General features: G+C 47.6%; 1 protein-coding gene across 1 annotated transcript in view; it reads left to right on the top strand.

Moving 5' to 3' along the window:
• SETX (senataxin) overlaps positions 1 to 17,542 on the top strand; it is a 1,477,926-nt gene that overhangs the window by 1,288,919 nt on the left and 171,465 nt on the right. The window contains exons 21-22 of the mRNA XM_069609306.1: positions 9,055 to 9,147; positions 9,848 to 10,018. Of these exons, the coding sequence (XP_069465407.1) occupies positions 9,055 to 9,147; positions 9,848 to 10,018 (264 nt within the window). The remainder of the gene's footprint in view (positions 1 to 9,054; positions 9,148 to 9,847; positions 10,019 to 17,542) is intronic.

Genomic DNA, 17,542 nt, shown 5'->3' with positions numbered 1-17,542 from the left:
GGTGAACACTTATGAAGGTATGAAGAATTTGTTTATGTTGGAGACTATTTATGATGCCTGCTCTCCTGAGCTCAGACAACACTTGGCTGATTCCAAGGAATTAGATTCCCGGAAACTAGCTCAGGCTGCTGACTTGTGGGTTGCCAACAGGGCCACTCACAAGGATTCTGGGGTAACTCAGAAGAAGGATGGGGAGAAACAGCCTAAAAAAGACTCCAAAGAGAATTCTAATAATTCCTATCCCAAAGAGGGCCCCAAACCACAAAATAACCAGGGTAAGCCACATGGGAAACCAAGTCAGGCTACTGTACCTTCTGGCCACAAGCCAGAAGGAGGTCAGAACAAGCCACCCTTCCATAGAGCATTTGGACAATGCTATGTCTGTCAGGGTACTGACCATATCAAAGGAGATCCCAAGTGCAAGGGTAAACCTGCAGGGATCAGCACAGTCTCCTTAGCCTTCACTCCTGAGGATGAAGTACAGATGGCTAGTGCCCACTTTGAACTCTTTGCTGAAGAACCCTTGGGTCTTCAAGCAACTGTAAACTTAGAGCCTATGGGTCTGGTTAGTCCCCAGAATAGGGTTGTGTATAACTCCCTACCTGTTAACTCTAAGGTGTATTATGTGGACAGTGTTCTTGTCAATGGCCAGGATACTCCTGCCAGGAGAGACACTGGGGCCAGCAGAACAGTAGTGGATGAAAGCTTCTTTCAACCTGAAGATGTGGCCAAAGCACCCAAAGGTCCCACTAGGATGTCTGGAGGCCCTGTCCAAATGGTTCCTATTCTACCAGCCCTCATTCAATGTAACAACATGACAGTAAGGATCCCTGTCAGTGTTCAGGCTGAGGTACCTGGGAAGGTCCTGTTAGGGAATGACCTAAGAACTCTAGGAGTAGTGTCACATAACCCCAGGCCTCCCAGTATGGAGAAGCAGAACTTAACCAAATTGGCTAGAAAGGCTACCTTGAAGGACCCTTCTAAGCCTGTGGGACCCTCTACTGAGAACCCCACTACAAGCCCTGGGTTTAGTAAGTTGACCTCTGACCCAGGCACCTTTCCGGATAGTATGCTAGGAACATGGGAGCCCCAACCAAGCTCCATCATTGTTCCCCTAGTCTCAGAGTCTCTGACTCCCCCTGCTTCTGAGGAAGAGGTGGATAGACCAACTAGGCCCCTATCTGGACCCGAGAGAACTGGTAATTCTCAGTGCTGGTGGAAAACCAGAAAAGAAAAGTCTAAGGCCAAAAACCTTCAGACTGTTGGACCTTCTACTGAAGACCCCAACTCAAATCCTAATATTAGGGGGGGAACTCCTAAAATAGGTAAGGGTAGATCTAAGAGGAAGGGGAAGCAGGTACATTGCCTAACCCCAACCCCTCCAACCAAGAGGCCTAAGACCCAACCTGCTCCCACAAGAGAGGTGGTGAGGAACCTTGGAGGCCCCTCTAGATCTAAGGGAATCCTTTATAAGGACCCCTTGAAAAAGCCTAACATAGGTTCAGAAGTTGTACCAACTTCTGAGGGACTGGTCAACCAGATCCCCTATAACAAAAAGACTGATGTTCCTCAAAGGGTCTGTAGGTCCGTTAGCTTACAAAAGAAAACCTTTGAGTTCACCATTGAGCACAGGTCAGGGTGTCACCATCAAAATGCTGATGGACTCTCTAGGATGTATATCATCGACTAGAGGTATGAGGTTCATCCAGGAGTGGATTAAATCCTCCTGTCCCTTAGTCTGGGGGGGGCGAGTGTTAGGGAGAATTCTCTGTTTAGGCTGAATTTCCCTACCTAGTGAGTCCCCCAGCAGCTTTGCTGGATTTCTGGGGTTTAATTTTTTTCTCCTGCCAAGAGTGAGACTCTTTTACCCTCACTCTTGGACATGTTGAAGTGTGTTTTCTTGGTTAAACCTTGTGTTGAATGGGCTATGGGGTCTTTTACTCCATAGGGCCTCATGTATTTTTGTGATGTGGGTCACACAGCACCCTCTGTGCCGTGACCCAGGGGTGTCCTAGGGACTCCCCAACATAGACTCCATACCCTGGGACTGACTACTGTCTCCCAGGGCATGTAAAGTCACCAAAGACTTTGCTAGTCTTGAATCCTGAACAGAACCAGTACAAACCATCATATTGTGGACGTACTGGCTGGGGCAATTCGATTGCCCCAGGGTCTGTTAGTCGAGGGGGCACGTCTCCGTCCCCCCTGATCAAGTTTTGGCTGGTGGCAGTGGAAACTACTTTTTATATTCGACCGCGAATATTTCCCTATGGGATTTCCCATTGTTTTAGGCTAACACATTTAATTATTTATTTACGGTAGCCTTAAACATACCGCCGGTTTATATATTTATTTTTATAACTCCGGTTGGGACTTTTTGCCAAAACTTGATTCTAAAATGGCGTTGGTGTTCGCCTCTGTAACTCTGACCCAAAGTGGAGCCCTTTGTTCCACTTTTGGCGGGCTTCTCCACAGAAGCCCTCCAAAGTGGTGCCACTCTGTCTGGGGTACTTAGGAGGGGTGGAGGGGGATTTAGGCACCCTGGACTGAGTTACCTTGGTAACTCAAGTCGCACTCCGTCCTGATTGGCCCAAGTGGTGAGCCGCCCGGCTCACCACTTAGCATGTTTGAGTGACAGCTAGGCTGGGTGAATGGGGGTTTGCTGCATAAAAGCAGGGCTTTGGGGACTGGGACTTCAGAAGTCGCCACAGGACCAAGAATCCGACGAGGGAAGAGCTGAGCCGACCTGCTTCGACGACACCACCCGGTGGAGCCCTGCTGAACCGTCTCACCACTTTTTCCCGACGACCGAGGAGAACTCTTAACGGAGTGGCTCCTTCCCTTGACTGGTGGGGACAACCAGTTTTCGCCTTCTTTCCGTTCTTTGAGGTATCTCGTGGTCGCCTTGCCTGTGCCAAGCACCCCGGCAACCGGAATACCACACTTTACCCCCATACCGCGAAAGTCGGTACCAACCCTTTAACCGGAGGACTCCGCGGCTGGTTTCTTCCCGGGCAGTGCAACGACCCTCTTCTTCTGCTCTTCAGCGAGAACTTCTTCTCCCCTGACCGACGTCGAGCCCTGCTGCCACTGCCTGGAACAACTGCCACCGCTGGAGGATCCTTTCCGCTTAAGGTACTGTGTTCCGCCTGGCTTCCCTTGCTACCGACTGTACGGGGTAGATTTAGTCCCCGGCTTTCGAACCTGGGAGTGCCTGGGACACTTTGGCTAAACTTTCTGAGCCACTCTAAACTCTTTTTGACTCTTTGCAAGACTTTGAATCTCTAACTAACAGTGTGATCTTGGGCACATTTTCGCTCCGGCTACTCTAAGAGTGGGCCCTGCCTAGTGACTTTTGCTCACCTGTGACTTTATTCTTCTTTAAGCCTATTGCAAGTGTTCTGGACCTTAGAGTGGTGTGTCTAACCTATTTCTGCTTTTTCTCTCCCTTTCTTGGAAACTACTAGAGTGTCATCTAACGTTAAGCACTCACCTCTGTTTTAATTAAGTGGTGTTTACCTAGAGTTGTCTAGATAGGAGAAAGGATTGAATCTACTTTCATTATAACTGTGTTGAAGTGCTTTTACTAAATTTTTGCTAGAGTGTTTTTAACTTATGTGTATTTTAAATAAATAACTATATACTTTTGAAACCAAGCTCTGGTCAGTGTTTGCTTGTGCTATTGTGTTTTGGTACATATTGTGTATACTTTGCATACTGCCTAACTCTTCTTGAGGGAAGTCTGACTGCTCAGCCACAGCTACCAGGTAAATCTGGGTGGTACAGACTGCTACCAAAGGGGTTTACTGCTCTACCTGTAGTCTTAAATCTTTTGCAGTGTTCCCCAAGGGAACTGCACAGGTTTCTGCCTAACAGGGAGGAGAAAGAAGAGGAAGGGGAGAGAAGTCAGGGAAGGGGGTGAAGGAGGTATTTTAAGGAGGATCAGATGGAGGAGTAGGTGGATATGGAGCAGATGGAGAAAGGGAGGGAGTTCCAGTGCAGGAGGGCAAGGAGCTGGAAGAGCGGAAATGAGAAGAGGCACATGGAGGAGGGGGTACAGAGTAAAAAGAGATCCGCAGAGCGTACAGAGCGAGAGGGGGCATAGAGGGAGAGGTAAGGAGGGGCAAGGTCATGAAGAGATTTAAAAACGAGACAAAGTAAGTGGAATTTAAGTTTGGAGTGGAAGGGAAGCCAGCCTAGGTTGGCAAGTGAATTGGAGATGGAATCATAGGGAGAGAGAAGACGGAGGTTATGGACGGCAGAGTGATAAAGGGATTTAAGAGGGGCGAGATGGTAAACAGTAGAAGAGGCGAGAAAAGAGGAGGGAAGAGATTAAGAGTTTGGTAGCATGGAAAGTTAGAGAGGAACAGACTTTACAGATATTAAAGAGGTGATGGCGACAAGAGCGAGTAGTAAGGGAAATGTGGAAAGTGAAAGAAAGTGAAGAGTCAAAGTAGATTCCTAGATTCCGTGCATGAGCGGAAATTGGAAGATCGGCTGGGGAGAAATGAATGGAAGGAGTGGGGGAGGAAGGGACGGAGGAAGTGTGTTGGAAGGGAAGAAAAGGACTTCAGTTTTGTCCGTATTGAGAGAGAGAGAGAAAATGCGATGATATCCAGTTTTTAATGGCAGTGAGACAGGAGGAGAGTTTAAGATGAAGGTCAGGGGTGAAGGAAGAGACGGCGAGGAATAGTTGAGTGTCATCGGCATGGAGATGAGGGGAGCGAGAAGTGAAGTATAGAGAGAGAATAAGAAGGGTCCGAGGGCGGAACCTTGGGGAACACCATAGTTCAGAGGGAAGGTGGAGGAGGTTTGATTGCCCCAAGAGATGGCAAATGAGTGGTTGGAGAGGTAAGAGGAGAGCCAGTTAAGAACTGAGTCTTTGATGCCAAAGGAGGAAAGAGTATTGAGATGTAAGGAGTGATCGACAGTATCAAAAGCAGCGGAGAGGTCAAGGAGGACAAGGATTGAGGATTAAATTAGTGCATTTGTTTGCTTACTTTCTAATTGACTTATTTGGTTACTCTGTGTGTGTCTCGGTGTACCATCACACCACCCCCATATCGCCTGAACTCTAACCGTTAGTACTCCACTAGCTTCTGTGATTGAGTTTGGCTAAGTCTACATGTCTTTTTCCCTGTTCACTAAAATAGGTTGGACTCTCGGGACCCTCCTTAAGGGCGGCTTCTGAAAATTAAGCTTAACAAAAATACATAACTTCCTTCCTCCAAAGTCGGATGTTCAGCTGATTTCTCAGGAGCAAACATGATCTCGGTATTAAAGTGTTAATCACCAGCCAAGTGTCTGATAACTCGGTCTCTTGAAACTCGCTTCATCTATGTTTTCCACTTAATGGAATAAGCGTCTTAAAGTCTTCAACTACTTTGAGTCTTGGTGCTAGAAATATTAAATTAGTGATTCTAATGTTCTTACTACCCTGATATTAAACCACTGTGTATTAGGATCCCTGCGTCATTTTTGTAGATTGATATGAATATCTTAGATTTTTGCCAAATTAGAAGCCCTTCGATATTACTTTCCTTAATTTCCTTGAATGCTGGTTTCAATGCTGTGTATCCTGGATCATTGCAAAAATCATCCTTTCCAAAATTCCCATTGTGAGCACTGTTGGGCAAGAATTGATGCAGTTACCCTATGGGAGACTACACCAGTCTTGTCCTCTTGGTATTAGGTAACCCACCTATTGGTATAGGTCTGTACTACACAAGTTGGTAGTGTGACTGAGCAGCCAGAGGGGTAAATATGAACTGTAAAATCGAAATCCATAAATACAACTATCCAAATAACACTTACGTTTTCTAGTAAAATAATTATTTAACGGTCAGTTTTAAATAAGCATTCTTTAAAAATGGCAATGTGCAACAATAAAAATACACTTCAAAATACATTCTCAGAATCTAGTCTTTAGAGCTGCTTCATACACACTTCCTACACCCTGAGGTGACTTCATTAGCTAGGACAGTATTGGCATTTATATATCACATTTGTACTTGGTAAAATTCTGAGGTTGACAAAAAAGCAAGGTTAATGGAAGGAAAAAGGTTAACAGGTTCTCGGAGCATGTGAGCACTTTTAAATCTTCCAATGAAGTCTAGATAAAAATCTTTTTCCAGCAATATTAGTTAAAAACCAATGTATCACCTTTTGAGGGACAGTAAGAATCAGTCAGTGGGTTAGAAGAGTCTGCAGGGAGTCAGGACAGCCAAAGTCGATTTGGAATGACGTCTATGGAGCTGAGGCACTTCTTAGATAGCAAAAAAGTCTTGCACAAAGTTAGTGTTGGTTGTACAAAATCACTGTTGGGCCACAAGCTGTAACACTCATGAAAGTTAGAGTTATAGCCAACTCTAAAAAGCTGCTACTGCAAGTCTCAACTGAGAAAAGCAGGCTACAGACAGAGGTAAGTACCCCTTAGTCAGAACAGTATCTTAGGTTAGAAGAGGATACAGCTTGCTTCTGTCTTGGTTGCAGTATTGCAGAGCCTGTGTTCCTGGGCCTCAGTCGTGGGGACAAGAGGGAGGACATCTGGAGGAGTCCTGCACAGCAGTTCGGAGGTCGGCAGCTACAGGCTCTTTTCAGATCAGCAGCACTTTGCGGTTTCAGCGCTGAGCCAACAGCACCACTGCAGTTTTTGGATACTGGTTGGGCTTCCTTCACTCCTTAAGTCCAGCACTCTGATGAGGTGACTCGAGCTCTGGTCGTCCTGCTTCAGGCAAGGGCTCCTCAGGAGACTTCTGGAGCTTTCGGCCGGCTTACAGACGTTACACTCGACTACGTATTTCTCGACCCCTGGCACTCGGTTTCCAGCAGCAGCAAAGAAGTACAGCCAGTTGGGAAGGTCTTCCAGCAAGGTTTGTCTCAGGGTTAGTTGGTCCCACTAAGCCAAGTGAAGAAGTCGTCCCTTCCGGAGCGTCTCTTGTCGATTAGGAAAAGGAGTTTAAGCACAACAGCAGGGCTTCACCGGGCAGTTCAACGGTCCTGGAGGATGCAGCAAGCTTCTCTTCACGATTCCGTTGTCTGATGTTTCTTCCAGTGGTCGACTCTGTCTTCGGTCCAAGAAGCCTCACCTTTTTATGCACGTTTCTCCCATTCATGCACACAGCAGGGTGGCTGTCCTACAAGGACAGCCAGGCAGCCAGCCAATCGGGGCTGGGTGCATTCAGGTAACCAAGGAGACAAAGGACAGGGGAGTTTCGGGCACCTCCCTGACTTCCTGCCCTTCGAGACACACTGGAGCCAGAGGCGGGTTTCAGGACTGAAGCCCGCCAAAGGAAAAACGAACAAAGGACTTAAACCTGGTTTGGCGCAAAGAGTAAAACCCAAGAAAGACCTCACAAACAAGAAATGCCGAAAAAAGACAACCAGAGCCATTTTGACCAAACGGTCACCCATGGGTGCTACACTGCAGCTTAGCATTCAGCCTGTGGTAGAAAAGCACAATTATAGGACAATTAAACCACTGCCAATAGCAATTTAAAGTCGTGAGGGTAACATAAAAAAAGTTACTTTTAAGTGCCAAGGACGAGAATACTCGTCCTTTTTACATAGACTTCAATAATAGCCTGGCACTTAAGGGGTTAAGTAGGAAAAGGGGCTACTAAGTAACCTCCCAGCACTCCAAATAGGATGGGTGTGCTGGACCTACAAAGAGAAAAGGTTAAAGTCAATTTCATTTTACGATTCTTGGGAACTGTCGTTCACCCAAGAAAAGGTATTTAATCCTTAAGAGAAATCTAAAGTATTTCTCTGTGACACTGCACTGAAGGTGCTGTGTGTCACAATACAAAAAAGTAGATTCCTATGGACTCCAAAAACAAAGGAATTATAAATCCAAATCAGATCAAAACACATGAGTGAGTGAGAGAGAAAAGGGGTTCACTTACTCCAGGGTTAAAATTAAAAAGTCCTAAAGTCCAGTAAAAGAGCTCGGGGTCTCTAAGGTTGAAGGGAATTAGCACAGAAATGAGAATTCTCCCGAACAAGGACTCTTGCAATGGGAGTTGTGAAACTGATTTCTTTTCACCACCTGCCCCTTGCCTCCCTGTCCTGGGGACACCCCTGGAACCCATGTCCTTTTGCAACACCACCATCCCCCCCACTCCTGTTTTCCTGAGGACATTCGGGAAACCCAAGTGACTAGCCCCATTGTCCTCCCCAGTCTGCTTTCCACTCTCCCTGACCCATTACTACCCACTTGCCCCACCTTCTCCTCAGATGGTTCCGCTTGTCTTGTCCCTGTTTGCGCACCGTGAATAGCACAGAGAATGTTTCACATTGGTTTCTTTGTGAAACTTACCTGGGACACACCCGATTAAATATCTGCCCTAAATGCAACCTTTTCAAAGAACAGACTGCATTTTCCCCAATAAATAACTGGTAGTCCACAGACTCGAAATTTGACTACTATCCCTGCAATAGTCCATGTGTTCAGGGTGGTAGGGTTTGGGGAGTACGTCCATTCACATCCTCTACAGACTTGGTAGAGCTTTTCTCCCCAAAGTCAATCAGTGGGACTTCCTCGTCCATTCTGTCAGGCGGATTTGGTGATTCTGCCTGCATGCTTGTGTGCACCTTGACATTCATGAGAGAACCCTCCGCTATTAGTATTAATCATATTTTCAGTACTGGGTAGATAGATGGCAGTTTGGATCACTTTACCTGTTTTTGGAGGTTTCAGTTTGACAATACAGCCTTGGAGACTTGTTTATGGCATCACTTGGTGTTAGGTGTCTTTTGGCATTTTCTCTGGCTATTAAGATTTGTAAGACCAGTATTATATGTATTAGCTCCACCTGTCAATCACATAAAAAGCAAATCCCCCAGACTTGTCAGTCACCCTGGTTGGGTGAGCTCAAATAAACCTGGTATTCTTAGCCATGATTCTAGCCGCTGAGCTCCCTTAAAATATATAACCAGACTGTTCTGTGTAACAGTTTTTCAAAATCCCTACTGTGTTCACTCTCATGACTTGGAGGATAGTCTCTTATTGTTGTGTGCTACTCATGTACATATCTGTGGTTCTCACCTGTGCAGGTTAACTGAAGAGATCAGATGTTCTTCTGACTGGCCCTTCCAACCATACCTCTTGTTCGACGTGTTGGATGGTACTGAACGACGTGAGAAAGAGTAAGTCATGCAAATCCAAAAGCACATTGTTTACTGCAGTACAATTGCAACCATCCAGTTACATTTAGACCCCACTGATCTGAGGTGCTCGCCCCACCAATATAAGGTTATCTGCTCAGAGGCCTAGCTTACTCCTGCAGCTTTTGTAAAACTGCAATTTGCCCTAAGCACAGTTTTTACATAGTTTGATTGTATGGGGGCAAACGTCATCCATTTTGTTTCAGTAATCGCACAAGATCTGAGAGTAGACCTTCGGTTTCTTAAGACGCTGCATGGTTTTATGGTAACTGCGAAGGCCCCTTTTGTGCTGTTGCATTGCCCTTTTTGGGAAAGACATTGTCTGTTCTGATACTTTATGAATCCTATATAGGTCCTACTTTGACACCTGTGAATTGCTTCTTACTCCCAGAAGTGCCTAGGTGCTGGTGCAGAAGATCATGTCTTCATTAATCAGTCTTGTCCGACACTCCACTTTTATCGCATCCTCCCTTTTGGGGTCTTGTGTATCCCCCAACCAACCTACCCTTTTGTCTGCCTGTCCGCCCACACTTTTGTCTCTTAGAAACCCAAACCGACGTATCCAGCCCCGTCTTAAACTATAACCTTTCCGTTTGTATAACTAAATATAAATGTTGGTGGTAGGAATTGATGGTGGTGTTCTTTTCAGAAACTGAAGTGTTTTCTTCTCACCTCTGTTTAGATTGTCCTATGTCAACAACCAGGAAGTGAAACTGGTAATTGCAGTCATTAAGCTCCTCAAGGATAAGAAAGGGGGCATAGACTGTCGTCACATTGGAATCATAACGCCGTACCGTGCCCAGAAGAACATGATATTGAAGGAGCTGGAAAGGGAATTTGGAGCATCTAACCGGTATGAGAGGTTAACGACGCAAGGCCTGACCATGCCACAATCATATATAATTGATGATTTTGTATCTGTGGTTAATCTGGGTAGGCGATGCATAAAGTGCAACAGCATTAAAAACCATAATCGAGCTATAGTCAATAGTCTCTTGCAGGAAGAGACGTGAGTTAACCGCTTTTGTGCTTTGTTACTTTTAAATGGATTTGGGTCGATAGCACCAGGAAAGGTCTGCGCCTAGGCACACTGTCCATAGTAGTGAAGGCATACACCTCTGTACATCCCCTCCAGAGTAAATACAACCCTCTCGGGAATAAAGCCAAGAGATGGTTTGCAAGGTTCACTCATACACAATGCAAGTGTCAGCAAAGAACTCTGCTGCCTGAGAGCGCTCTGCCACAAATTACATGAGCAGCACATTAAAAAGGCCCAATGCGTCATCAGTGACATCATTACATACAGTAGAAATCCACTTGTCTGATGTGTGAGGACATATACATGAGCCTGCTCCATAGGGGATGCTAGGCACTAATTGTCTGCTGCTTCCCCGTCGATCTTGGTGCATGTGGGTCAGCTGGGCTCATCTTCGCAGTGAATGTCAGGGCATGCATAAAAATACAATATTTCTGATGTTTGTTAATCTGCTTAGAATCACATGCTGTGCATAGTCCGACATCCAGTGGTCACTGCAGAGTATTGCCTTTTGTTTTTCGTAGTCGAAAAAGGGGACGTCGACAAGGCGTGTCTGTAACACTATCCCTATAGTGACGTGCGGTGTACCCACAATCCCTCACGCGTCGAGTCCCTCAGATTGTTTTTTTCCGCCCAGATATTGGTCGCCTTTACGCGGAGCTCCTCGAGAGACATTGCAAATTCGTTTACTCAACCTTTGGTCGTTCCTTATTAATATCCATTACATAGATCCCTCCCTCGACGTAGCTGAGAAGCTGTTTCTCCGCCGAGCAAGAACTTCGAAGGCGGGGACGAGACGGGGGAGATCCTTCGGCGCTGCCGAACACGTGGCCTGGCCTCGCCGGCCAAAAGACAGTAGGGAGAGTGGGGTCGTGGGACATTTCTTGTTTCTCTCTGAGAATGCCTTTCCGCTCCCTTTCCCTCGGGGTTGTTATCACAGCTAAATATTTCCTTGGCTATGGCGAGGACACCCTTTAGGTTTTGCCCGCGTTGGAAGGGCAAGTTCACCTGGAAAGACTAGCATAAACGGTGTAACCATTGCTTGCCCCTCGATCACAAGGAAGACGGCTGCACGGCTTGTCAGCCTCTCTATTGAGCGCTCGCGCTCCTCGTCGTCTGTCCCCAGCCCCGACAAGCTCGGCTCACGCCCTGCTTATGGGGATGAACACCCCGGCGACACTAACGCACACAAAAAACACTCCCATAAACACATAACCCACGGCTCTTGTTCGTCAAAGACGAAGAAACCATCAGCGCCAACGGAGACGCAGGTTCCACCGGCGTCCTCCTCAGACCATAAGAGTCTTAAGCCCCCCCTCGCAAACGCAACCAGCGACTGGGCTTCCCCCAATTCAGGGCGCTACCACCAGACGAGCGCCCATCGACGTAGAACACACGACGCCCGTAATGTCGAGACCAGAGCCCTCCACAGACAAATTAATCATCGAGAGCCTGGAGAGGATCGTTTCCACCGATAGCCAGAGGCGGACGGCGAAAGATATGTCGAATACCGCTCAGAAGGCTAGAGAAACGCCGAAAAGGCCAGAAGGTAGGCAGGTACTGCCCCCTTCATCTAGAGGGACTCCTAGCCTGCCAGAAGGCTTTTCAGGCGGCGACGGAAACCTTTCTTCCCTATTCAACAGCCCCCCCCAACCCCCGACCGCCCAGGGGTACCTCACGAGACCCTGGAGAGACTCCAGTTCTCAGTTCTGTATGGAGAAGATGGAGAGGTTTATGGAGACTCAAAACCTACCAACACCCAAAAGGGCAAGAGAGGGACCTCAGGAGGACCCCAGGGCTAAATTCCCTAGGCTGTTTAATCCCTCCCAAGAGGATGTAGATTTATATGACCTCACTGGAGAGGACCCCCACTTCCAGGAGGAGGACGAATTTTTAGGCAACGAAGAGGAACAAAACCCAGAGGAGGAGGGTTTTGAAGGTAATCCAGATATAGGTGAAGAGAGGGGCTTCGGAGAAGACCCAGAGGAAGGTGCTTCTCAGCCCTGGCAGTCACCATCAGCGTTTTCGGACCCTGATGCCCTAAACCTGTCCCCTCCCAAGGACTCACCTAATAGGAACACATCACCTATAGACGATCATCCTACATTTAATGCACTACTACGCAAGGCAGCAGCGCATTTCGAAATAGACACTGGGGAGATTTCTCCTGACATTGACTTTGTGGAGAAGGTAATCAAAGAGAAACCCCCTGTCAGCCAAACCATTCCCCTCCTCGCCTCAATAAGGAGACGAATTATCCCTTCACGATCTACCCCCACGTTGGTCAGAGGGGTCAACCCGAGGATAGAAAAACTATTCAGTCCCTCGCCTTTAGACCCGTTGTACGTGAGGGGCCACTCTGTACCAGACTCCCTAGTGGTGACAAATACAAGGAAACGAGCAGGGGTCCTGCTGTCAACCAGCGAGGCACCACCAGATAAAGAGGGTAAAAAATTGTATGCCCTAGGGAAGAGGATCACAGCCTCTGCTGCTTTTTCCGCAAGGATTGCAAACAACTCCTTGCTAGCAAGTTACGCAGATGCACAATGGAGCAAGCTACGTAAGGACATCGAGGAGGTGCCAGAACCCCTACGTACACGGCTTCTGGCCACGATTACTGAAGGGACCCTAGTCAACCAAAGCATCGTGAAAAAACCTCTGGATGCTGCAGAAACGACTGGCCGTTCCCTAGTCCAAGGAATTCTCCTCAAACGCCATGTCTGGCTGCGTAATTCGGGGTTTAAACCTGAAACACAAGCATCTCTAATCAACAAGCCTATAGAAGATGCCAACCTCTTTGGGAAGGCGGTTGATGAGGCACTAGAAACGGCAAATAAAGAGTTTGACACCATCAAAACCCTAGACCGGATTTCTAAGCCTCCTAACAGACGAGGCTATGGCAACAGGCGCTTTTTTCGAGGCCAACACCAGCAGCAAAATCAGCAGCAGCAGTACTCTGCAAACAACTGGTCCTCTGACCAAGGTACCAGTGGACAATACAACCAGAGAGGACAACGCCGTGGCAAAGGGAGAGGTCGGGGTTCCACCCCCAGAGGTTCCCAAGCCACCAGCAACAAATGACTCAAAGATTCGGGTCCCCTCCCATGCATCACCGGTCGGGGGCCGATTAACATCCTTTCTTCCAGCATGGGAGGGAATAACATCAGACCGCTGGGTACTATCAACCATAGCCCGCGGCTACTGTATAGAATTCAACAGTTCCCCAACGTACAGACCCCCAAGGGGACAACGCATGACACCAGAACACCTCGCCATCCTTCTGCAAGAAGTGGACCAGCTACTGGAAAAAGGGGCCATAGAGGTCGTGCCGCTATCTCAGGTAACGGAAGGTATTTATTCAGTGTACTTCCTTGTACCCAAAAAGGACTTAACCATGCGCCCTGTACTAGATCTGCGCCCAGCGAACAAATTTGTCAAACCTCAAAAGTTTCGTATGGTGACCTTACAGGAAGTGATCCCCCTGCTGTCTCAAGGAGATTACAACGCAACACTGGACATGAAAGATGCATACTTTCATATTTTAATGTTGCCAGCGCACAGGAATTATCTCAGGTTCATGATAGAGGGCAAACACTACCAATTCAGAGTGCTACCCTTCGGCATAGCATCAGCACCGAGGGTATTCACGAAAGTACTGGCAGTGGCAGCGGCCCACCTGCGCAGGTTGTCCATCCCAGTATACCCTTACCTCGATGATTGGCTCATAACAGGGGATTCTTATGAAACATGCTTCTCAAATACCCAAAAGACTGTAGACCTTTTGTTCCAACTGGGCTTCTCCATCAACGAGAAGAGGTCCAGCTTAGACCCCAGCCAGATCAAACAATTCGATGGGGCTCTAATTCGAACAAAGACGGCCTCGTCTTCCCCTCCAACGAGAGGGTCCAAAACATGCTGTTTCAGATCCCTCAATATGTGCCAGGTCGAGAGGTGACGGTACGCAGAGCAATGCGCTTGCTAGGAATGATGGCGTCATGTATTTATTTGGTACCTCACCCGCGCCTGCGCATGCGCCCAATGCAAGAGTGGCTCAACAGCCAGTGGTGTCAGGCCAGCGGACAATGGGACGATCTAGTGGTGGTCTCGCAGGCCTTGGTTCTCTCGCTACGGTGGTGGTCGAAGGAAAACCTGGTAATAGGGAAACCATTCGCCACTCTAACCACAGACGCATCCCTCACAGGCACATAAACTTACTGGAGCTACTGGCTGTGTTCAAGGCACTAAAAGCCTTCCAGGCACACCTACAAGGGAAGACAGTGACGGTCCTCACGGACAGCACCACAGCCATGTACTACCTCAACAAGCAAGGGGGCACTCACTCTCCAGGACTGTCCAAGCTGTCCCAGAACATCTGGAAGTGGGCTCTCAAACACAACATGTTCCTACTGTCACAACATGTACCAGGGGAACTCAATTTGCTAGCAGACGAACTCAGCAGAGGGATGCCCTCAGAGAACGAATGGCGGTTACACGAAGACATCATCTTCGTTTTCACACAATGGGGATTCGCAGAAATAGACCTGTTTGCAACTCTGGAGAACTCGCAATGCCAAGATTACGCCTCCAGGTACCCCCAGAGCCAATCCAAGGGGAACGGTCTATCGATTCCATGGTCAGGGAAATTTGTTTACGCTTTTCCCTCCGACTCCCCTTCTCAACAAGATTGTGCACAAGATGCACCAGGAACAAGTTACCATGATACTAGTGGCCCCTATGTGGGCCCGGCAGCCATGGTTCGCTCACTTGATGGAGATGTCTCTATCTCCTCCAGTGAAACTTCTCTGCCCGTACAACATGCTGTCACAGGACAAGGGCAGGACTCTGCATCCATGCCCTCAGACTATGAATTTAGCAGCCTGGCTCCTGAGATCATGGAATTTGGACATTTACAGCTTCCGCAGAGATGCATGGACATCCTCAGGGAGGCTAAAAAGCCTAACACTCGTCGCTGTTATTCTAGCAAATGGAAGAGATTTATCATCTGGTGTAGAGGAAGAAGCATCGACCTGGTTGACTGCTCTCCCACGCACATTGTTCTGTACCTGACCCATTTACTGGACTCAGGACTAGTGTTCAATTCTATTAAAGTCCAACTAGTGGCACTTTCTGCATACACCACTTCCCAACTTAAAGTGTCATGGTGGAAAGTCCCAGTTATCAAAGCCTTCATGGAGGGGGTAAAGAGAATACACCCTCCGATAGCAAACCCAGCTCCTGGCTGGGACCTAAATGTGGTACTTACCAGGCTCATGGGCTCACCCTTGGAGCCCATGCACAAGGCAACTCTTAAGGACCTCACTCTTAAGACTGCTTTCCTAATAGCTATCACCTCCATTAGGAGAGTAAGTGAACTACAGGCTCTTTCTGTTCTAGACCCCTTTGTAACAGTTCACAAAGATAAAGTGGTTCTACGCACACACCCGAGGTTTGCACCGAAATTCATCTAGAAATTCCATGTGAACCAGTCAATAGAACTACCAACTTTCTTTCAAAACCCTTCAAATTTGGGAGAAATAAGCCTGCATACACTTGATGTGCGCAGAGCTGTCATGTTCTATATGGAAAGAACTAGACCACTGAGAAAGACTAATCAGTTTTTTGTCTCGGTGGCAGCAGGAAGAGAAGGAGATGCAGTATCAAAGTCCACTATATCTAGATGGATTGTTCAATGCATCACTCTCTGTTACACTCTTGCTAAGAGAGAACCACCCTTCAAGCCAAGAGCACACTTTACTCGAGGCACTGGGGCAGCCATAGCATTCATTGCAAATGTTCCCCTCGAGTCCATTTGCAAAGCGGCAACCTGGAGTTCTGTACACACCTTTACAAAACACTACTGTCTAGATGCTCACTCTAGATCTGATTCCCATGTGGGACAAGCAGTATTAAGACATCTTTTCTCTACTGTTCCTTCTCACAACCCACCTCCAACTCCGGGTACTGCTCGCTAGTCTATGCACAGCATGTGATTCTAAGCAGATTAACAAACATCAGAAGACAATGCATTAATTACCGTAAAAGCATTTCTGATGGTCGTATCTGCTTAGATTCACATGCGCCCACCCTTCCTCCCCGCTCGGATGGAAGGAACATAGACATCTTTTTATATCTCTCTTTTCTGTACTCACTCACGTCTAGAACGCTCCCTCAGGGCAGAAAAAAGACAGGGACCTCGACGCGTGAGGGATTGTGGGTACACCGCACGTCACTATAGGGATAGTGTTAGACACGCCTTGTCGACGTGCCCTTTTTCGACTACGAAAAACAAAATGCAATACTCCGCAGTGACCACTGGATGTCGGACTATGCACAGCATGTGAATCTAAGCAGATGCAACCATCAGAAATGCTTTTACGGTAAGTAATGCATTGTCATCTAATCTAAGTTAAACAACAAAAAACGGCTATTCATTCATTATGACGGGCATCTGGTCAACACAGGAAAGGGGTGCCAGGGAGAGGAGTGGATAAAATAGTCATGCTGATCCCCACGTTCAGGGCTTCGTTAATACTGCAGTTCCCGCACCCATGATCTCCCCCCTGGGGTTTGATCTGTGATTTACCCTCCCTGGTACCTCATGTTACAGGAGACGTGTTACTATTGGAGAGATATACAGCCGTGCAGGCTTAGATCTGTGGTGGCACCTTTGGGGAAGTCAGAGCCTGAGGGTCGGATGCTTATCAAAGTGTTAAGAAGGTAGGGGGTCGGGTCGGTGGAGTGTTGATGGCTCTGGCCTGGCTGGGTGGGGGGGGGGGGGTCAGAGGCCCATTGGCAGTTTAGTGGCGATGGATGGATGGATGCAATGCAGGGCCTGGTACTGTCTCACGCTCTTCACAGGGCGCACTCCTAAAGGAGATACTAAATATTCGCAACACAGGAGGGAGAGGGAAATGGACTTCCGTGGGAACAGGGCTCGTGCAGAGCTGGCTTGCCGTGCCGATATTGAGCTTGGCACCTCTGGGTGAACTCGGGACGTAAGCATCGCAATCCATTAGCTTTTCCTTTCTTGGCCTAGTACAAAATGGAGTCGCAGGACAGGGGCTTGGCTAGTGCTATTCACCTACTTCTATGAGCTACAAGACCTTTTTATGTGCAGCAAAAAGAAGGCTTTTGATGAAGAATGCAACCTACTATATAACACATTCTCTTAAAGGGGTTACACGGATGAAGCTATAGGATCAGCTATTAACCTCGCAAGGAATTGAGCCTGAAAAACACTGCAGACACCTAAAACTTGAGCTGCACCGCCGGAGTATACTATCAGATATGTGTCAAGATTTCACTGATAGTCACCAGGTACAGAAAGTACTTAGTAAACAT

Source organism: Ambystoma mexicanum, chromosome 8 (assembly GCF_040938575.1).
Source record: "Ambystoma mexicanum isolate Mex_15411 chromosome 8, UKY_AmexF1_1, whole genome shotgun sequence".
NCBI classification, from domain to species: Eukaryota; Metazoa; Chordata; class Amphibia; order Caudata; family Ambystomatidae; genus Ambystoma; species Ambystoma mexicanum.
This window is presented reverse-complemented; position numbering and strand designations above follow the sequence as displayed.